This window comes from Condylura cristata, unplaced genomic scaffold, assembly GCF_000260355.1.
Source record: "Condylura cristata isolate star-nosed mole 26May11 unplaced genomic scaffold, ConCri1.0 scaffold00019, whole genome shotgun sequence".
NCBI classification, from domain to species: domain Eukaryota; kingdom Metazoa; phylum Chordata; class Mammalia; order Eulipotyphla; family Talpidae; genus Condylura; species Condylura cristata.
The window spans coordinates 29,718,921-29,742,613 of record NW_004567120.1 but is presented as its reverse complement, the minus strand read 5'-3'; the positions used below and the strand labels follow the sequence as shown (position 1 = coordinate 29,742,613).

Here is a 23,693-nt window from a genome sequence, read left to right as displayed (position 1 = left end):
TCAGGAGTGTTTGGCCAAGCATGTGAAGATATCTTTTAGGTATCTTCTGAACTAAAGTGAGGTTGGGGGCGGGGGTGTGTGAACTTTTTTTTTTTTTTAAAGATTTATTTATTTATGCATACAGAACTGGGGTACAGGCCAGAGACTTGGGGCGGTGAGAGGCTTCACCAGAGACAGATTGGGGAGCAGAACAGGCAGATCGACGAAGTACACTGCTGAGGGGAGCAGCGGGCGGGTCAGGAGTGGTCTGCCACACCATGTGGTCGCCTCCGGGGCAGGCAGGAATCGAACTCATGCGGAAGTGGCTTTAGCTTCTCAGTGCAGTGCTTTAACCCGCTGCGCCACCAGGGAGGGCCGGGTGTGTGAACTTTTTATGACAGCAAATTAAATTGTGAAAAATTCTCTTTGGAGATTCTGAACAGATTGGAATTAATATTACTGACCTCTGTATTTAAGTATCAGAGAGCTAGCACTACAAACGACCTACGGCTTCTACACACTACTGTGCTATTTTATCTAGAATTAGGGAAAACCACCTAAGATCAGGGAAAGTAGATGAAACTTCCCAATAAACATCACAGAAACTTGTATCTGATACTCTTATCCAGTTTCCAGTGGTCTTATATGAAACGTACTCCCTTTATTTGGTTAGTTTTGTTCTCAGATCTTTGCTGTTTGCTTTTACCTAAATGCATGCCTTCAGGATGAAAACCTGGGAGGGGGGAACAAGTAGTGGCAATACACAGGGCTCCCTCGGTTCTACTTGCCGCTGTGAAATGAGGTAGAGTGAGCAGGCAGAAAAATCTGGGAGCACTAGATTTCAGACGATCTACAAGAAGGAAATTGTCTTGGAGTTGGCCTAAAAAACTGAGTCCTGGAAAAATATGAGTCCAGAGATGTATTTATGCTACTCCTCTGCATAATAGAGCATGCCCTATACTCTGGGACCAGTATGTAAGTGGGAGACGAAGAGATTATGCTTGTTGAATTGCCAGGAAGGGGAAGAAATCTCCTAAGCACAAAGGGGAATTCTGATTCAATAATTAGGAATTAGCGATGGGGGAGGGTTGAATTACATAAACCATCAACTATAAGTAATAAAATCAATCTCTCTTTACCTTTCAGAAAACCAAACTGCTGTCCAGATTGCTGTCAAGGAAATGTGAGTACAATGAAATTGATAAGAAACATATCAAAACGTATTTTAGAATGTTATAAGAGGAAAATCTGAACCAAATGGCTTGCAATCATCTGTTGATATCAGTCTCCTTCTTTGCCTTTTTGTCGTCCTTGACTTTCACTCCCAGTCTCCTTCTTTGCCTTTTTGTCGTCCTTGAGATTTGCAGAATCCAAATGTATTGTTAAAAGGAGGTCCAGTTACCACTCATTGGTGCTTTGGACAGGCATTCTCAGGAGGGTAGATTGGGGAGCCTTGAGAGGGCTGGTCGTTGAGGGAAAAGCTCCAGAATGGGCAGCCATTAAGGGAAATGTCTTTGGGTACCACTGCATATCTGGCTCAGGGCTGAGCATCCTCCCCAAGGGCAGGGGAGTCACAATGCCTGGGCCGCTCTCTCTTCTGGGAATAAGAATCTGAAAATCGCTACTTCATCAAAAGAAGGGAGCTGGTCACCTGAAAGCTGCAACTGGGACCAGATAAAGATATGAGGGTGAGTTTGATGAGCCCTAACTCTGGGGCTCATCTGAGGCAATGGTCATGAGCAAGAGAGGAGAGTAGCATAGGCTCTTTCATGTATATCCCTGTGTAGTTCATAGAATAGGCAGCAAACACAAAGACCTAGACATAATGCTAAAAGACCATTTCTCGATTTAAGCTAAAAAATCAGATTCTGTTTACCATGTTTCACTTTATTAAAAACTTTAAGAATGCTCATAGTTTATATATCAAGGTTAGAAATGCTTATTGATGTAAGTCTGCTGTGCATGGTTCATGAGAAAATACTGTATGTTGACATTGTTAGCTCAATGTATCGGAATAGACTTAGACCAAGAAGGTAAGTAACTTATCTATCAATGTTTGGATGTTCTTCTCAGAAGTGTTTGATGTAGGACATGGCTTATGTTAGGCAAGTACTCTGCAATCATATATTGTCATCCCACACGGGTTTTCATACTCATCCATTTTCTGGTATTGGTGGTAAGAAAAAAAGACACATCAAGTGATGATGTTTGAACGACATTGTAAACTTAGTGTGGCTGAACTGTACATTTGAAAGTGGTCAGATGGTAAATTTCATAGTATCTGTATATTTGTCACATTTACCGTATTTTATCACATGGATCAGTACATTAAAAGAATTGGGAATTTTCCCTGAGGTGGCCAGGGAAATGGGCCAGGAGAGTATGCTACAGACAGCAAGGTGTTAACTTTGAGTGTTGGCCTAAACTTGGACAGATTGGAAATTAACTAAAGAGATGATTGGAAGGCACCCAGGAACAGTCCACGGGATCTGGGGCTCAGGTTCCAGGATGTGCAACAGTGCATATCTTGAATGCCAAGCATTTGGACCTTGTTGCCTCGACTTGTATCTATAGCCTTGAAAAGCAGAGTTCTTGTGGATGGTACACATTCCTCATCTGGCTGTGTTGACGGTCATAACTTAGAAACTAGTCCTATTATAGGCAGAATGATTTTTATGGTCCCCAGACTTATCTACAATAAGATTACATAAACGTGTAGAGAGTTTTGTATCTGCTTCTCATCCAGCCTACACTGAGGAAATGGTCATGATTCAAGTCTCATCACTGGGTTTCTCCTTCAACTCGTATTGAAGGAGACCCAACTTCCCTTTCTTGTTCAGCTTGCTGACCTTACTGGACTCATCCCAGTGCTACTGCGGCCCTACTTCTCTACCTGGATTACTGTGTTTCTTTACTTCCTGAGCTGTCCTGTCTCCCTCGCCAAGACAGATTGTACTGATAATCTTTTGTGGACCCAAAACCTATTCTTTTCCCTATATCATCAGGGCTGATTGTCACCCATCAGTTCAACCTTACAAGTAGCTGTAGTCATTTAAACACAGTCAATTAACAGAAGAAGCCAACAGCAGGCAAGCCACAGAGCAAACAGACTGACTTGGGGAGTCTTTATTTTTCACCCTTGCCTCCTAGCTAACCAGGTGCCTAAGTAAAGAGTCTGTTATCTTTGTCATGAAACATCAGTACTTTGACTGCAGATTTGTTTCATAAAGTAGTTTATTAGAGGTAATCTGGCTTATATTTTTAAGAAATATTGCTTGAAAAGATAAAGTTGCCATCTGTGGCAACATGGATGAAGCTGAAGGGATTATGCTCAGTGAAATAAGTCAGAAGGAGAAAGACAAATAAATACTGGATGGTGTCCCTTATATGTGGAATATAGAGAAACCAAACTAAGGCAGATCAAGCCAAGCAAGAACTAACCCTAGACAGCTGACTATAGAACTAAGATTGCCAGAGGGGGAGGGAGAGGAGAGGGGACCGGGGGAGGAGGAAGAACAGTGGACTATGGTGGAGGACTGTGGGTGCTTCTGTGATAGGTGTAGTAAGGTAACAACACCTGAGGAGGAAGATCACCCCATACTTCTAAAACACATTTTAAACCAAAGTTAACCTCAATAAAAGACACACACATATGCACAATTTTAAAATAAAAGAAATATTGTTTGAATCATCAACACAGTCTGTCTTCTTGCCGGAGCGTTTGTTTTCTATGAGCCAAGACAACCACTTAGCTATTTTTTTTAAACTAAAAAGCCATTTATCCTTAGTAATAAATACTGAAAATAAAATTTCAAAGAATTTCAAATCAAAGAGATGCTTATTCAAAACACAGATCCTAAATAGAACATAACCATACAGAATATACCAACTTGAAACCAAGTGTTACTTAAATAGATCCTCTCCTGTGTTCTTGCTGTACACCATGGCTGGATTCTGGCTGTGCATTGTTTGGCATAAGGAATTAAAAGTTAGTCCTTGCTCCCCAAATGGAGTAACTTCATATTTCATTTCCCTTGTATCCCTGCTCACCTCCTTTCCAGGTAACTTCTGAAGAACTGAACAGTATAATTCATAACACAATGACCTGGGTCGTGGCTGCAGTGACCAGTATATTATACCCAGCCATCACAAAACATGAAGAAAAGTTACAAAACATTACACCTCCAATGCCTGATGCTTTCCCCTCCTCCTCAGACAGTGTGAACTGCTATAGCACGTACAGTGAGATACTTCCTTATAAAACAAGTCAGAAGTTTCAGGCAGAGCTCTGTGCAAACATAGCTGATAAGTCAGAAAAGCACATATCTTTCAACCTGGCTTCTGCCCATAAAGAAGACACAGGTATGAAGAAAAAGTACTGTAAGAAAGGACAATTTAAAGTCTTGGAGGCTAAATATAATGAGATCTTTGAGCCCCTCAACCTTAAACCTTCTACACCTGATAGTCACCTTTCCCTCCAAGCAAAAACATACAGAAAGAAATCTAAAGATGCCTCCACTGTCTGTAACTCAGGATGCTCATTGCCTTCCAGTGAAAAAGCAAAAACCATAAATGAGATGCAGGAGTTACCAGATGGTTGTGTTGACTTTAAATGTTATCTAAAAGAGGAAACTGAGTTGATTTTAAAAACCATTTTTCATGAGATAATGTCTGAATTAACCCAGGCTATCCCCCCTCTGTCCTCGGCTACATTGGAAATGTTGACCGACCAGAACAATACAGACAAAGAGGACTTGCCCTTCAACGTAGCTATCTCTTCAGCATCAGTTGAAATTGTGGAAAATGTGCTGACAAAGCTGCAATCTGCCATTGAGAAAAAATGTATTGAGGTATATTCCCAAGAAAGTATGACAGTGAACTTCAAAACAAACATAGCAGTCAGTGAAAAACATCTCACAGCTTCCAAGAAGCAAACCTCAAACGTTTCAATGTCTTATATGGCCGATACCATCAGTGAAGTTGCAGATAGCATGATTCGTATGATTTTAGAACAACTGGTGGCTATTGTATCTTTGAAGCAAAATGATCTTGCTCATCTTAAAATCACCACTACTCCTGCTTATCAGCAACACAGGGAAGATCCAACTTATACATACCTTCAGAGAGCTGGCAGAAAGAAGCCCAGTGCTGAATCTGATACGGCCAGTTTTATGGGCAAAGAAGAAATTAAAACCTTAGTGTCAAATATTTTTTCTAAGCCCTCTCTGACTGATGCCATAGAGGAAGTAATCAGCTGTATTTTAGATTACATACAAATTGGACTTAATAATGAAAAGCTCATTGCAAGTGAAGAAACCAAAATCATCCTTTGTCTACTTGATGATATCTTGACTCAGCTACATCAGAGACCAGCAAAAACAGGTGTCCAAGAGAGAAGACACGCCATACTGAGAATTCCTCCTGGCACTAAAGAAAAGAACAAATTCACCAGTGCTAGGACAACTGATGGTCCCAACTATACATGTCTGTTTCCACCTGTAACTGTTCCTAGAATGGTAATTTATTCTGAAGATGAAAATAAAGAAATAGACAGATTAGTGGAAAATGTACTGATTACATCTGTCCAACATGAAAAAGCAAAATTACAAGAACAGCTTCCTGATCACTGGTTGACAAAGGGAAATGCTGGTTTTAAGTACAAAATAAATATGTACTTACCTACAAAGACTGCTAATGGAGGCAAAGTAGCATTTCATCAATGCCAAGCAAACACTGAATTTCCAGCTTTTACTAATGAGGAATTTTTTGAGGATGAGCCATATTTGAATAAAGATACTTTGCTTTTCAGTCAAGAAGAAAAGTATCAAATAGAAAAAGCATCAGAAAATATAATTACCCATATTTTAGCACAGATGCTCAAAGACTTACCTTCTGGATCCTCTAGTCACTTTGATTATAAAAATGGTAAAGAGGCTTCTCTTACCTTTGTAAAGCCACATGACCTGTCACATGAAGAATGGATGAACCATATGTTCTCTGTGTCAGAAATCCATATAGTAGCTCAAGAAATTGTACATGCTGTATTAAAAGTACTTTGTATGACGTTTAGTCACATTGAACATTCTTCATCAGCATATGGAACCTCTCTAGAGAATATTGATATACCACATGAAGACCCATTAGAAAGATGGTTTGATAGTTGGAAGAAAATGAAACTTTGGTCTGCACTTGACATAGATCTTACAAAACATCCCTGGTTAGAATCTGGAGAAAGTGAATCAACATCTGAACCTCCAGTTCACATTAATGATAAGATCACATATACAGTTTTTAAGAAACTGAGCTCATTTATTTGCCCCAAGTTGCAAAACTGCTTCCAACCAGAAAGTCATACTACCTATTCAGATCCCATGCCTGACAAGAGACCACTTCATTCTCACATTAGCACTTGCGCAACAAAAGTGGTAACCATCATTTTTCATGCTATTCAGAAAGAACTGAAATACAATAAGGAAAACCTAAAGATGAAGACAAGTCGGCCTGCCAGCAACTTTATAGATACAGGATTGGAGACTGAAACAGAAAAGAAATTGGATTCTGTTGTTACAAAGCTAAATAATGACATTTTGAAAAGTTCATTAGCAGCTTGTATTTGTGAGATGTTAAGTGGAAATGCAGATGAAAGCAGCATTCTACTCCCTTCAGATAAGGTGAAGTCTAAAATTTCATACAGAACTGCACATACTGATCAACAAAATCTTTTGCCTTATCATTTTCCTCCTATGGAAGAGGAAGTTCACAAACATCCAAGATTGCAAGTGTTAGAAAGAATTGAAAGTATTTTATCTGACTTGCTACACAAGCTCATAGAAGACCACCCATATTCTCCTCTATCTGATGAGCAAAACCAAGAATGCATCATTGAGAATTTGAGAGAAGTCACCCCATCGAGGTCTGATATTCAGTTCATCTCTCATACAATTCTAGAAGACACAATTACAAAATTATGTTGCACTGAGATGGACTGTATTTTCACACGTTCAAAATGCAAAGGTTCCTCGAAGTATTTTGACACTGACAGCCAGTCTTTTTCTTTGCTTATTAAGGAAGTGAGCAGATGCTCTGACATTATCTCCAGCATCGCGTCTGGCTTGATCCAGTCAAGTCATGAAGAAGTAACTGACAGCAAGGGAGAAACTGCTGCACCCCAAACAGGGACCCCACAAGAAAAACATCCAAATAAACCAAAAGTCATAGCTTTAGATATCCTTGAAATGGTTTTTGCTAAATTGGAAAAATTTGCCACTAAACATTTAGAAACCCTGGGTGCTATAATCAGTGGAAATGAAAAGAAAAATGATAGATACTGGAAAAGTAGAAGTACTAATACTTGTGAAAAACTACTGCAGCCTATGTTATACCTGCATGCAAAGAAGGCATCAAGTACTATCTTGAAAGCTATTCAAACTGAGTTAAATGTGAGCTTGCCAGATTTGGGAACATATATAAGCAAGCCACAACAAATAAAGCAAATGATTAAAAATCTAGTCAATTTAATTTTAAATGCACTGCCTCCAGATACCGCTCATGAAACTGAGCCAGAAGACAAAGGTGTTGAAAATTATAGTTATAGGCCAACCTATGGAAATTTTCTTCCTGGAGGAGCTGACCCAGACTCATATTTAGATGATCCTGTAGATACAGAAAAAGAAAATACTCATGAGGAAAGGTCCAAAGGGGAAGAAACTAAATCAGATTCTTTTACACAACAGGAACTAGAAAGAACATTTAAAAAAATTGAAATAGAACTCAAAGAGCCGCAGAAGTCCCCAGTTGTGCCTATGATAAGAAATATTTTGAATGAAATTTTCCAGAATGATTTAATTTATCAGTTAAATATGCTTCCTCTCCCCAAGTCCCGCTTATGTGACATTCCTCATGCTGTAGATAAACCAGTTGCTCAAACATCTGTTCATTCCCTCGATAAAACAGTGAAACCTTTAGTGTCTGAAACAGATGTAAACATTGTTGCAGATAATGTGATTAGAACCATATTTCAAAAACTTTATTCTGTTGCCATGACAGATAAAAAGACAGCTGAAAATTGGTATAATGCAGTCACTTTTGCAGCAGAAACCTCTTTTCCTCAACAAGCCTATGGAGGAAAGACCTCTGTTTATTCCGATGTAGAAAACAGAAATCCCCGTATACATCAGTCCATCTTTAATATTGAAGAAATGGGAAAAAGAAATGTAGTTGAAGATATTCTGCTGTCAGTGTTAACAGATTTGGAAACTTTTACTACTTCCAAGGTAAAAGCTCTCTTTTATCCTCATACGGATTTCACTGTTAAAACGACTTTACCTTTAAAATATGATGAGCCTGCTTTAAGCCAGTCATGGCTATCAACCAAAGATTCGTATCCTGATGATCAGTTGCCCTGTTGCTCGGTGGACCATAACGTTTTCGTAAACACCACCTCAATATGTCAACAGACTGCCTCTAAATTAAATCTATATGCAACAGAAGTGGCTAGACAGATTTTACAAGAAATCAAGCATAAGTTAGATAAAGGAGTAAAAGGTCCATTCTTAACATGTAGTGTGATTTCTGAAAATATTCCAAGTCAGATTGTTAACACAGTGTTAGATGTTGTGTCTATTAAGGGCAACTATAAAAAGAACATATTTTATAGAGAGATTGATTCAGGTCAGTCAGACTACCTTGTTGAAAAGTTGTTTAGTAATAGTGACTATAAGAAAAAACTTCAGTTTCAAATACTAGATACCATTGAGGGTATCTTAAATGACATATGTGAGAAAACACTAGATGAAAGTAATCTTCCACATGCTGCTTCCATTCTTAAATGTAGTGTAAGTGGGAGGCCATTAGAAGTGAATTCTGAAATGGACAGTGAACGTGCAAATAAAGCCCTTCTAATGCTTTCAGTTCCTAAGTGCTGCATTGCTATGATTTCTAATGACATGGTGGCTGTTGTTCTTCAAAACCTCAGTTCTGCTATCACCTTTGGCAGAAATGCAAAGGATTTGATTTCTCCAAGACTGCCCCTGACAGTTTCTGATGCAGTTCGTAAAGCAGAGTGTCAACAATCTCCTGTTATGGATTCAGTGAACAGAGGGAAAAGGAAGAGATTTCCCTGCGCAAGAAAAGGAAGAGATGAACCATTGAAGTCCTATTATTTTGATGATAATGAAACAACCACACTTAAGAAACAAAATGCCAAGAAATCTGTTCTTGACCCATATGAGGAAAATGTTCACGTCATTACTAAAACAATTTTCAATAGATTAAAATCTTTTGCCACAGAAAGAATAGATTTTCTCTTTTCTCTTGATAGTCAGACTACAGAAAACTTAAGTATTGACTCAGAATTTACAAATTTTAAACAAGTTGACACTGTATTTGTTAAATCAAACAAAATACCACCAGATGTAGATATTCTGAAAATGTCAAATAAAACCATTTCCAGTCACAAGGGCATAGCCAGTAATTGTGAGAGAGAACATGAACCTGCAATTCATATACCACAAGCTTGTCTTAAGGAATATGCTGACATAATTGCCAGTGACATTTTGATGCTTATAAAAAATGATGTAGACCTAGAAATCCAAAAGATGTATTCGTATCCAAGCAATACTTCCCTCCAAGGAAATATCATTGTAAGTGACACGGTAAACAACATCTTAAAGAGGTTACATGATAAAATATCTTTAAAGACAAGTAGTTTTTACTCAGAACAAGACTCAACTTTCTTTACACAGCCAGCTGGGCAAAATGAAATATATTTGGGTCAACGAAAAATGGAAGACAACACTAAACTGCCTCTCTATTCAAAATGCCCAAATCAAAACCTGATGACAGCAGAAGCAAGAAACATGAGAAAAGTTTTGGAAGAAATATTTAGAAATGGTGAAAACACAACTGCTTTGTTGAATGCAGTTAAGTGCATTTTGAAGAAGGTGAGTAAAAAGGTAATGGAAGATATAACCCACCAGCCTCCATTTCTTAAACCCCTCCCCTTTACTTCTCCTAAACTTAAAACAGCAGCAGCACACAAAAAGACCTCGCAGTCACATATAAATATTATTGCAAATGATATAGTTGAAAATGTATTCAGAGAAATGTTCTCAATAGTTCTATCTTTGTTAGAAAAAAATGAGACCAAGGGAGAATTGGGAGCATCTAGCAGTGATAAATTACTGATAAATCCATCATGCTTTAGGACATTGAAAGAGGCAGAGAAAAGAACTGTTTCCCCTAAATGTATGTTATTACAAGTTTATCCTTACACAGGCATTAAAAGTGTCACTTCATTGGAAAACACCTTGCAATTTTCTCCCTTGCAAGTGGGTGAAGAATTGATCCAAATGGTTCTCCAAAATATCACAAATTTTGCTTTGCTCATTCTAGAAGACAGCTCCTTTACTAATGGTCATTCTGATGAAATGAAACCATTGAGGTCAGGCAGTTCTAAAATTAGTCCTAAAGTCAGCCCTAAGTTAAGTTTTAAGAACAGTTTTAAAGCAAAACCAAAAGTTGTCTCTTTACTTACATTTGAAACAAAATCCCAGCTGGAACCTAGTGGCACTAGAGCCATAAACAAAACCATGTTAGATCTTGGAGAGAAAACTCTGAGAGACAACTGTTTCAAGACCAGCATTGGGCTGCCCTACCTATTATCTACAGAGGATGCCAAAAACCCCATGCCTAGCTCAAAACTCCCCATTCCAGAACTAAAAGTGTATGCTAAGGATATAGTCATCAAAATTCTGGATACAATCATGAATGAATTTCGGAATGTGAGGAGAGAAAGAGCAGTGGTAAATATAAATTACTTACCTTCTGATCAAATTGTGACCGCAAGTGAAATAGTTAATGCAGTTTTGCAAGGATTGTATGCTACAAAGAACCAATTGACTGACTCAGTAAAAGAGTTATACTCAGATAATACTGAAATTTCACAGAAGAATTATAGTAAATTTTATACTGCAAATCCAGAAACCCTTGTCTCTTTGGAAAAAGTTTCTTCACAGCTAGAGAAAATCTTTGCTAAAGATGTTTCTAAACAGTTTGATAAATGGAGAACAGAATCAAGTAGCATGGAAAAGGAAAAAAATAAGCTGTTGATGATAGCTAAGGCTAGTTTGCATGAAATTTCAGTGAAAGCAAAAAAATTAGAACAATATGTTTCACTTTTAAATTTGTCTCTTCTTCAGGCTTGTGAAAGCAGGTACCATAATTTTAAAAGAGCTGCTTCTAAAGCTGAGGATTTCCAGAAAAAGATTAATATATTTGCACAGGAAATTGTTGAAAAGCTATGTGAAAAATTAGAGTTGTGCTTCTTGACTCAAATATTCCTAAAAGAGGGTAAAGAAACTCTAGAAAGCAAGGAAGAAACTACCACTATAAGTAAACATGGCTCCTTAAGACCAACCAGCCTTAATAGTATACCAAGTTGTAACACACAGTTGAAAGACAAAACATTGGGGAACTCTAGCCACCAAATCGCTAAAGAGATCATGGAAGGGGTTATGAACACCTTGGTGTCGTTTGTGGACCTACAGTTTAAACATATCTCTACATATGCTTTTTCTGAAATTGTGAAAATACCTGTTGAACACTTTCATAATCTCCAAAAGAAACCATTGACAGCAATACTGCCAAAGTTACAACCACTGGCCAAGTTTCCTGGTGAATCTAAATCAAGTAGTACAATAACCCAAGAAAACACACCGAACGGCCTTCAACAACTTAACTCATTCCATTCAGAACTGCTTACTTATACTGTTAAAATTGTCAATGGCATGCTTGGTATAATTAAAAACAAGCTAAGCAAAGCAAAATGTCAAGTGGAACCACCTTCAACCAATGTATTTGAAGAAAACCTGATAGAAAGTCAGTGTACTCATTGCCATAAAGCAGTGGTCACAAGACATCCAAAGGAAAATTTTCTGGGATCTGAAAATATCTATACCATTACTTTTGAGTCAAAAGGAGTTGACAGCAAACATGATCCTCTACAATCATCTAAATTATTAAATTCAAAGGAAGATAAAATAAAGAACATGACTTCCTCAAATCTACCTTCATGTGTCAGATACTCTGAGGAAGATGCAAATGAAACCACAGAACTTGAATCAGAAAGACTCAAATTAGAATGTAAGCCATCATTTTCTGGAAGTGAATCCCAAGGCTTCAGCTGTTTTGATCAAGCTGTGATAAAAAACAGTTCTCACCCAGAAGGCATTGTCTTACAGAAAAGACCTCAGAATCCCAGTGCCTCTACACAAGCAGTACTAGACGACCGCTTGTCCTTCAGTGAACTTGAAGGTGAAAATCAAAGCAAGTTTCACTGTAAGTCATCCAGACCAGTTGTTATGCCAAATAAAAATCAGACAACCATTTCTCCACTCAAAGTACATTTAGCCACAGAAAATATTGTCAATAATGTGCTGTTGAATTATGGCCTTCCCAGTGAAAACCCACACACTAGTGAAAATGTGGAAACAGTGACACCATTTCTTGTACCAAAGGAATGGGCTTTGCCTATAACATCTGAAGAACAAAAGGACCAGAGAAGCTTGCTTCATGTGTGGGGAAAAAGAAATAACTATAAAACTAAAGAAGAAAATAAAAACCTGAGAGCAAGTAGAAAAGATTTCACTTTACTAGAAAAGTGGACAAATAAGTACTCAAAGAAAATAGCATCTACTGAAGAGGTTGAAGTCATTGTTTTTGCCGATCAAGAACTTGGACCACATGAAATCCATCTAATAGCAAGATATGTTATTCTATCTGTGATCACACACTTCAAGAACTTCGAAACCAGAGGTGAGTGCAGGATGACTAGTAGAAAGTCCCATGATTTTAGGGGAAAATGTCAATGGTAATTTCTTTAAAAAAAAAAAAAAAAGACACATTCAAGAAGCTACACTCACTGCTTCTCTGAAAATAGCCTTAGATCCGGGGTGGCTATTTATCTACTTGTGTGTTTTTCAGCTGGTCTCTATGCTAAGAAAAAAGTTATACATTTATATAATTTTTATTGTGCTTAGCTCTCCTATCTGCAGATAGATTAAATGGGCATAATTTAAGGCAGGATATTTGGTTAGGTATGAGGTCTGTCTGTGAAACAAGACCAGTTGTCTTGCATGCTACATACAACTGCTATAAAGGCGATTTCCAAAGAGAAATTGCAAGAGGCTTTTTTTTTTTAAGTTCTACTGAAAAAGGATTTTACATTATTGTCAGACCTTAGATAATTGACTTTAAATAATGATCCAGTTCTTTTTGAGGTGTAAAGTTAAAAACCTTTGCCATTATTATTGACAGTTTATAAGAACAATGACATTAAATTTCCTATTTTTTTCATTTCCAGTATTTGACCCCAAATTTATTTTAGGTATAATACTCTAAATGCATGCTTACAAATATGGTTTCTACACTCCCTTTCTGTGATTGCTTATATGCATATGTTGGGTTAAACCACATGAAATCGCCATTTTTGTATGTCAAAAGCTGGCGAACATCAATAGTTTCATTCAGTTTAATTTACTATATACTATATAATCACAAAATGGATAATTTGTTGAACAGCTGAAAGTGTTACAATAATTATATGAAATCTCTATAGATATCATTGGAATCACTCTAGAACATTGTCACACTAAAGCTGGAAATCATTTCTCTGCTCCAGGACTTCCAGCTTCTTAAAGCAACATAGCTATCCAAGGAAGAAGCCAGTACTTAAGAGATTTGAATTTTGTGGGTCTATTTTCTTAATTTCCCAGGTAGAGTCCATAGGTGGTAAATAGTGACTTAAAGAGAACCCAGTCCCTTTCATAAATAAGTTTTTCTATTTCTTGAGTGAGGGTACACCCAAGGTGAAATTCATATATAATACCAGTATTTTCAATAATCAGCATTTTTCCATAATGCATGTTTTCTGTTTTAAGGTCCTTTTGATGACAAAGTATCTATTGTGTCCACATTGTTGAGGAAAAGATATAAATCAAAACAGCCTCTAAGAAGTATCAACAGCGATTCTTCACTTAATCAATTTTGTGGACATCTCACTGAATTGGTTATTTTGGATGTAAGTTCAAGCATTTCTGTTTGCACCAAAGACAGTGGAAAACAGAAATCACTAGAAATACAAGATGCAGTTTTTAAAAGGTTTATTTTAGTTGAGTCCCTAGTGTTTGGAAGACAGTCATTTTCTATTAGTGGACTTGCTTTGAGCCCTTCTGAAATCATTATTCAAATCCTTTTCAATCGTGGTATTTTAAAGGCAGATATACAAAAAATGATTCATGTGAAAACCAAATATATTTACTGCCCACACGTAGTTGTAACTCAGTTTGACGAGCTCTTTCAGGATCTCTTAATAAGAGTGACTCATGTTTTGTCCAGAGAACTAGGAATAAATCTTGACAGCAAAAGAAAAAACAAATCACTCCCCATACGTAAAAGTCAGAGTTTGCCAAGTGGCAACAAAAGTAAAACAATGAAAAGACAAGCAGGCCCTGGAGGTTGTAAATCAGTTCCTACTCATCTAACTAATCAACTAGGACAAAAAAAAAAAAAACCTAAAATTTCTGGCATGTAAATTAGACACTCTAGTTGGTAGACTAAAATCTCATGAATCTAAAGAAGTAGCTACTAAAATTTTTAATATTGTTTTAGATTTGTTTTTGCCAGATGAATGCCCAAATTGGGATATCAAGTCTTAAAATAGCAAAAAGAATGTCCCTCTCTTCAAATCATCAGCAATATCCTAGAACACCTAGAAATAGCTTCCAGTTCTCCCAAAAATCAGTTTTTCTTATGAAAGTTGTGTGTGAAAACGTCACTAGAATACTTCTAGAAAAATGCACAACCAAGAGTTTTCTTATAAATAGTCCTTTTTCTGATACAATATCTACCGAACATCAGTTGTCCAACATACTTCAAAATGTAGAGGATTACTGCAAGGGAATAATACATAGATTTGAAGGATATGATATGTCAGATACTTTGGAAAATCTGGTAGAAATGGATCAAGAATATACGCTTAGTAATATTTCTGAGAACGCAGTAAAATCCTTGATGGATAAACTCTCATGCAGCATACAGCCTTTCCCAGAAGTCTGCCTTTTACAAACAAGCAATTAACATATAGAAAAAGAAAGAAACTTCCTAGTTTCCCCAAAACAAAAAGACCAGAATTAAAAGAATCAAGACAGCGTAAAGGATCCATAAGATCCACAAGTTATGAGAGCAAGCCTTTGACAGGATCATTGAATTATCTTAGGGCAATTCATTCCAAAATGCAAGCCACATTTGGTAAACAACTTCCACAAAAATTTCCTTCTTGCTTTCCTCAAAGATGAGGTAAAAAGGAAGTGAATACAAAGGCCATTCTTACTGTGCAACATCAAGAAGGCATGAACACAGGAGTTTACTCTGCCACATTTCTGGAGGAAATAATTGTAGACATTTTTCTCAGTCTCTCCACTTCACCACAGAGCAGAAACATCACTAAAACCCAACTCAGTAAGATGACAATATTAGATGTTATGTCTGTGTTCAGTGAGTTTAATAGTGCACAAGTCACTGTTTTGCGGGATGTTGAAGAAAGGAAATGTTTTCCACCTCTCTCTAAAGAAATTGTTAGATTGCTGAGTCCATTTGTAGTGATGTTTCATGGAACTATGTACTGTACATTACAGTGTAGGGAGAGTGTAGACTACCAGCTCTTAGTGTGTTTCATAGGAAAGCTCATGCCTAGTTCATACTACCTTCTCAATGCTGAAACTATACTTCAGAAAATTCAAAACAATCTAAGAGAACTGAATTACTAAAGTCAATATTTAACCGGCTATACTACCATGTTATCACACTCATTTTTTTTTTAGAAAATGTCATCAAAAGATTATTATCTCAGTTCATTCCTCCACCCCATAAGGCTTCTTTCTTGGAAAGAACTATTTAATAACTTCAGATTTTAATGAGATTTCCACCTGTATAATAAATAAATTATGTTAGCCACTTCAAAACATAAGATTTGGCTCACTAAATATGATTGCAAATACCATTTATAATAATATTTTGCAGAGGTCTGACTCTCAGGTCAATATAGACAAGTTTAATAAGCCAAAGCCCAATTATGGTTGACCAGATAGCCAATCTCATTATTCAAGAGATCATAGAAAGTCATCTTCAACCCTTTTTGTGTGAAGAGGGCTTACCTCATTCACTAACTCCATTGGAAAAAAATACCAAATATGGTTAAAGAAATTCTTGAAGTCACAGGGTCCCACAGTCTCCAGAAACCATCAACTCTAGGTATTGACTTTTATCCTCATATATTTGTAAAAGAAATTGTTGTCGCCAGGCTTTTATTAGAGGTCTTGAATCCAAGATATAACACTGAGTGTGAACTAGATAAAATCACCCAAAAAAATAGTAAACTCAATAAACCATTATAGCAAAGCTAAAGTCTACATTCTTCGTAAAGACCAAGAACAGTCTTTCCCTAGTGTATATGTAGACACTGTGAACAAACTAGTCAATTAAGTTTATGAGAATGTACTGAGACAGCTTGACCTAGAACCTGATTTTGATATTAACATGCTTAAAGACAGTGATACTTTTGCAGAAAATATTGCCAATTTAATTGTAGCAGGTATTTCTGACTATCTTTTTCATCCACTGTTTCTGGGGATTTGTCAACTTCATCCTATGCTACAATAACAGCAGAGAATATTATTCAGAACATCTTTAGTGACATCTACCAACCCAAGCCAACATTTATCCCCATATAACACCTTGCTGCCTTACACATTTTTGGAAGACATAATCAAGTACTGTTATCTAGAATCTTTCCTTCTGCATCAAACACAGCTCCATTTGAAGATATTTCAGGAATTAATTACAGTGAAATGTCTTCAAAGCTAATTGATGATATTAAGATGAAAATTTCCCAACATGAAATTCAATTTTCAAAAGATGAAAAAGAAAATAAATTGGTTTATTCAGAAGTTGCTACTCAACATCTTGTTGATTCTGTATTCAGCAACATCCTGCAAAACTTTGGGCCCCAAGAAGCAATTGCACATGATATCACAAGCACTAACAATGTTCTCATTGATAGAATAGCAGGTTTTATCATTAAAAATGTCTGTCAGCAACATCTTCAACCTTTTGTGTATGGAAGGTCAGCACTTCCTCCTTCATATACATGCTTTGATGATGCCAGAAGGCAACACTTTTTTGCCCATGTTTACTCTTCAGCCCTTTTGGAAGATGTGATCTCTGGGGTTTTAAGCAAAATATTTCACAGGGTGCTTGGTATTGTGCAAAACAAATCACTAATAGAAGAAGAACTATTGCAGACAGCTGAAAAACTCATATATTTGATAACAGAAGAATTCTCAAAAGCTCAAGTTAACATCCTAGAAAATGCTAAAGAACAATTGTGTTTGCCACCAGTGCATGGAGACATAGTGATCAAAATTATTGACACAGCATATAGCAAAAATTTACAAGAATATGAACTGTAGTCTGATAAGGATTTTCTCAGTGGCACAAAAACATTAGTTGAAGCTAAAATTATCATGGCTGAAATTTTTGATTTTTGGATTCATCCAGATTTCATAGCAAAGCTGCCTTTTTATTCATACTCAAAACTCAATACTAATGTTTTGATTGAGAGTTCATTATTCTATTAGTAAATCAAGACTCCATAGACAGACTTACACAACATATACTACAATATTATCTCATACACATTTGGAAAAAATAGTCACACAAGTTTTATCTCAGATAAGTCCATTAAACTGCGGTGCAGGAGACCCAGACCATTCACAATCTGAATTCAAAAACAGAGTTATGAGACTGACTGAGGAGATCATGTCAGTAATTTCTAAACATGCAATATGCATTATTAAACATGGAAATGAAAAGCAAAATGTGACTTTAGAAAAAGACATAGAGACAATGTTATTTATGCTGATATTTATCATTCAGATTTATACCACTCTTGTACAAAAGATACAAGAGGTTTATGTAATATGCCTGCTACAAAAATAGCAGAGCTAAAAATAAAAGAGCTATTTAATCATCACCTTGAATCGTTTTTATCTGGAGATAAAACTCTTCCTTCAGATACAGTTGATCAGACTTATCAAATGAGAGCAGTAGATCCTAAACAAAGAGAATTAGCTCTCATTGTGAATTCGGCTGTCTTTTTGGAGGAAGTAATTTCTAAGCTTTTATGCAAAATCCTTAATGCAGTCTCACAAATGGTCTTCACTGCTGAAAACCAATGTAAATCAAAAGCCAACATTGCTGACATTTTTACATTAGTTAAGTAAGTTGTCCTGGAGTTCACCACATCACAGATTTTAGTTTCCGATCACTTGGATAAAAACCTGTATCTTTCAGTAACATATAATGAAATGGTTAAAAAAGTGGTCAACCACGTTTATGAAAAAGTAACTTTCTAATGCTATACAAAGTGATGCCATCAGTCTTGGAAACAATATATATTTACTGTTAGGAGAAATTTATGATTCTCAAGCAGAATCATTATTTTGGGGGAAATTAGCAATTTCCTCCTATTTCTCCCTCTATGAAGAAAATATCATCAGAAATGTGCTTGACGCCATCAACAATGACAGCCATGTCTTACTATCATGTGTCACTGTATTGTCTCGTTCCACTTTAGAAAACATGATTTTTAGGCTTCTGGCACATATGTTCCTTTGCCCTGATATAATAGGATTTTTAATGGTGAAGGAAATTTTTAATTCAGAATTTCATCAAGCAAAGGAAGAAGTATCAAGTTCAAAGCTAGTTTTTGAAGCTGTTAATATTACGGGAAAAGTGGTTAAGATTATTGACGAACTTAAGTCAAAGGAAAACCATTTAGCTGAAAAAGAGGCTGTGTTAGATGCTAAGGTTGGAGAGAAATTGGTTGCCTTGTTCTTGGCTAAGCTAGTCAAGTTGCCACTTGCTTTAAACAAAGATGCTAAAGATGATTGAATTAAATAAAATCGCTTATCAATTGACAAAATCAGTGACAGCTGAACTTTCCAAAAATAACATTAGTGTTATAGCTACTAATCCTGAAGAAAACTTTTTAAGTCCAGAAAGCATGCAAATTATTTCTCAGATAGTCGACTCTGTTTATAATCAAGTACTTCACCAGACTGGTACACACGAAGAACTGTATTATGATATGAAAGGTACCAACAATTTCTTCCCTACAATAGTAGCTTCTCTGATTGTCAGCAAAGTTTCAAATTGTCCTCTCAAAATGATTAGCCCAAGATTCAAGTGCTGATTTCTTTGGCAATCTGGACGTCAGTCAAGCTGTTGAAAAGGTGCACGAGCATGCTTTTAAAATGGAACCTGAGCTAGAACAAAATGAGTTAGATCAAGATTTAAGTGAAGACTTGTTCCAATTAAAATAATTCCTCACCGTGACAAGCAGCCAATCAAAGTCGACCCAGACATTGTTGCAGAGCACATAGGAGTCCTCTCCATAAAAACGCAGCCTCTCCAGAAACTACAAGTGGACTGTTTAGCTAGAACTGGGCATAGCATTGAAGCTCTAAGGAAAACATCCATAAGTGGGAGGAATGCTCAACTCATCGTACTCCTGATGAAGGACTGAGAAGGAAAAAAAGTCACATCTCATTGGATAAGGCTGGACGACTGAATGTAAAGCCTTGTGAGGTGAGTGCAAAGGCAGTGGTTGAGGAGAAATAAATTAGTAATATCTGGTTGTCCTTCTGGGATTTTCTTCCTTAGGTAGACTGTGCAGATGCATATGGTTAGTTCTCTCCTGCCAAGCCTACTAGAATTAGGTACTCTGATTCATCCAGTACAGTTCTTTGCTTTCCTTGCATTTACCCCATCAGTACTATGGCTCATTGTAAAGGTGGCAGGCTAATTTCTATTCATCAGTCAGACTAACAAAACTGGATAGCGATATAGGCAAATACCCTTAACAACAAATCAGGTTGATTGAAATTGTAATACTCATTTGGCAACTTGGGACAAATGTTATTTTTACAAATGCCAGTTCTTTTTTTAAAGGTATACATTGTCATAGTACTATGTGGGTCCATAAGATCCAGGTAGAATATCAGCTAAAATAGCCTCTAGCAGAGATTTAAATTCTCATCTTAAGAGACCATGATAGAATATTATGTTTATTTAACTCTCATCAAAAAACATTAAAGTGCAAGCTCTTTAGAGTTCATTCATTCTTGTTTCTTCACTTTCATTATATAAAACCCTTCCACTTCCCCATGCCCTTGTATCCTTAGGACATACCTAATTCCCTTCCTATTTTTCCTATTTTATTCTTATCCTAGACCCAGTTGCTTCATACTACTAATTTATAAACCAGTTGCTCTGCTTCAGAGGTATCTAAATAATGAGAAATTGAAACACTAAAAAGTTTTCCTTGATACAAGTCAACTATTGAAAAAGAAATAGTTCCATTTACTGATCTTAGGGCACAAGGACATAGGAATGGTCTTATCTGAGATGCAGGTACACTGCTCCAGCCCCGCATCCTCATGGAATACCAGAGCTCTTGGATTACTGAGTTCCATGCACTCAAGATGTACATTTACACTAAAGGGTATGACTACACGCCAGCAAAGTTCTATAGAACCAACTCCCGAAGTATGTCTCCCTTAGCCTTACTTTCCAGTCCATTGAACTAGGTCTTAGACCTGGTGAATACATGGATGTGTTTGGGTTATTTTTTTTTTGAGGGGGGGAGGGGGGTCTTGAATACCGAGATTATTTATCATGGACACAATCTCCTCGGCCCTTACTTTCTTGGACCAGATGAATGTCCTTTCCACTCTAAAATGTCTTTTACTTCCCAGATTCCCGAAATAACATTAGTGTTTACTTGGTGAAGTCTTCACTTTTCCTTAAGTAATTCTTTGGACACAGAATCTGTGTACCTACCATGTACAATCTTACCCCAAGTCATTCTTCCTTAATTATCTGCAGAAACATCTTTCAATTCTTCTTGGTCACCTGCTTGCTTCTTTTATGTCTTTTGTCAGTACTTTATCTTTTTATAGTCCAGAGGAAGTTGAAAGAGAGTAGGTAATTCAAGACAACTATTTCTGCAACTTTTAAAGGGAGTAAAAGCTGTCTGAGAAAAGTAAACAAAGGTAGATAGCTCGTCTAAGACAGATACTTTGTGATTATCTGGATAGCAGTGCTAGACAGCTCCTGGGCTATCCCTCAATTAGAGATCTACAAACAAGGCTTCATTTACTATTTTAAGGTGCCAAAACTTCGCAGTACACCAGACACCTACCCATTAAATATTTGTACAGTGACACATATCAAATCTATATGTAATGATTTTTAAATCTTTGAACTATTTCCTTCTTCCAGTGTAGAGAATCAAAATTGATTGTTTCCATTTCTTATAGAAGTTCATTCATTCTGTTTTACACAAAGCATATTCCTTTAAGGCACAATTTATCTGAAAATTTGGTTTGCAATGTTACAGAGGTTTAAAATTGATAACTCAAATAAATGTAGTTTGTAACATTATCCAAGGCTACAGAAATTAGACCTATCTTTTCTTGATCTGTGTTTAACTTTGCAAAATGGAAAATAAACTTTGACCAGGGAGGTGATAAGAAATGAAGATTTACCCTTTGAAGCTCCCTTTGGAATATATGTCCAAAAGATTAATTTTTAGTGGGGTGAGGAATGATCATTCAGAGTCTTTCACAGTTGTGCTATTATTCATCCTTTTAAAGAATCCAGACCAGCCAATACCTTGTCTATTTTCATAAAAAGTGTGGACTTAGAATGCTGTGTTTGTGCTTAAATTGTTCTATGATTAGTTCCCTACTAAGTTTATTAGACATATTATCATCATGTCTACATCTGTTACAAAACTTTCAAGGCAAATGATGGAATAGAATGTAAAGTATCTGTACCCTTTGCATTTGTTTGAAGCAAGAGAAAGAATCCTAGGTTCTTAACTTTGAACTGCAGTAATAATTTTGAATATAAAGTAATTATAAAAATGAGTAAACATTGCTTATAATTTTCACTTTTTTTTTTTAAAGATTTTTACTTTATTTGTACATACAGAGCTGGGGTACAGGCCAGAGGTTCAGGGGTGGTGAGAGGCTTTACCAGAGACAGAGTGGGATGCAGAACAGGCAGATCTACGAAGTACACTGCTGAGGGGAGCAGCGGGCGGGTCAGGAGAGGTCTGCCGCGCCATGTGGTCACCTCCAGGGCAGGCGGGGATCGAACTCATGCAGATGTGGCTTTAGCTTCTCAGTGTAGTGCTTTAGCCCTCTGCGCCACCAGGGCCATAATTTTCACTTTTTAAAAATATATTGTATATAAGTAAATGGCATTTGAAGATAAGTGGTTTTACTAAGTTGAAACTAAAGTTGATTGTTGTTTATTACAACAGAAACACAGGAAAAATGACTGATGCAATTTTTTTCACATTGTCTCTTCAATTCCAGATTGCTAGTAGGAATTCATTGCTGAATTTAATGAAGCCTGACATCACCAAAGTGGAGCTTTTAGAAGATGTGCAGAGCAAAAATAATCTTATTCGATTGGTGACTCACTATATTAACCAAGAAATTTCACAAAATAATGAAGAAGAGAGCTTCACTTCTGATGGAGATGAAGTTGTGTTACAAGAGATCATCAAAGATGAATTTCCAGAGGGTTCACTTAAAGATCAAGTAAAAGAAGTCATAAAGCCTATTACCAACATAGCAGCCAAGCCACTGATGAGCGGAGACTATCTGAAAAAAAGTTTGTCACTCGGAAAAAGTTGTCACTGTAAATCCAGTATAACTACAAAAAGTATTGACGCATCATCAGTTCAATGGATAGAATCTGCAGATACACAAACAGGAAATTTAATTTCTAAGCCCTCAAAATTCTCAACTAAAACAGACCCTTCTTCCTTTTGGGGGAAAAACACAGAAAGTGTAAGTGAGAAATGTGACTTGCAGGACTGGGTTTCTAAAGAAAGGATATTTTCACACTTAGACCAAATAAAGGATGTTGGGCATAAACTGGATCCAAGGAGGCTCTCCCTACTATGATGCTATTTACCCCCAAAGAGAAATGATTGACTAATGAAACAAGAATCCTCAGCTGGAAAAAAGGGAAGAAAAAAATCAGAGTCCTACAAGAGTGGAAACCAGTTAGGAGACATGCAAGTTGATTATCTTAAATAATAGATGTTACTGATCTCTGTACTCTGAGATACTGGAAGTTTTCTACACAGAAAGTCCATGCTAGTGAGCAGGACCAGCAGATGGGCTGTAGGGGAATTTTTAAAAATCACACAACTTCAGCCTATCTGGGCTTTGCCACTTAGTAGCTGTGTGACCTTTGAACAAGTTACTTATTCAACCGTTTTTGTTGAAAATGATTTACCCAACTTATTGAAACATGCTAGTTAACCAAAATATGTTGACTGTCCCTCCTGCAATGAGTCCATAAGTTGCACGGTCACTCTCATATACAGCTCCTGTATCCCTGGTTCTATATCCTAGCGATGGTCTGGCTTCAGTGACCTCTTGGGTTGACCCTCCCTCCAAAATTGTGCCATACCATGTGTTTGGAGAATATGTATGAATTAGACTTTCCTAACAAGTCTCTGGATTATCCATTTGCAATTGACCCAGAAGCTGCAGTGAACTAGAGGAAAAACA

At 36.8% G+C, this 23,693-nt stretch overlaps 1 protein-coding gene across 1 annotated transcript in view; it reads left to right on the top strand.

Annotated features, from left to right (window-relative positions):
• Positions 1–22,561, top strand: part of LOC105853827 (fibrous sheath-interacting protein 2-like) — a 40,297-nt gene extending 17,736 nt beyond the window's left edge. The window contains exons 10-11 of the mRNA XM_012727046.1: positions 1,126–1,162; positions 22,482–22,561. Coding sequence (XP_012582500.1) covers positions 1,126–1,162; positions 22,482–22,506 — 62 coding nt within the window. The 3' untranslated portion in view covers positions 22,507–22,561. The remainder of the gene's footprint in view (positions 1–1,125; positions 1,163–22,481) is intronic.
• The last annotated feature ends 1,132 nt before the right edge of the window (positions 22,562–23,693 follow it).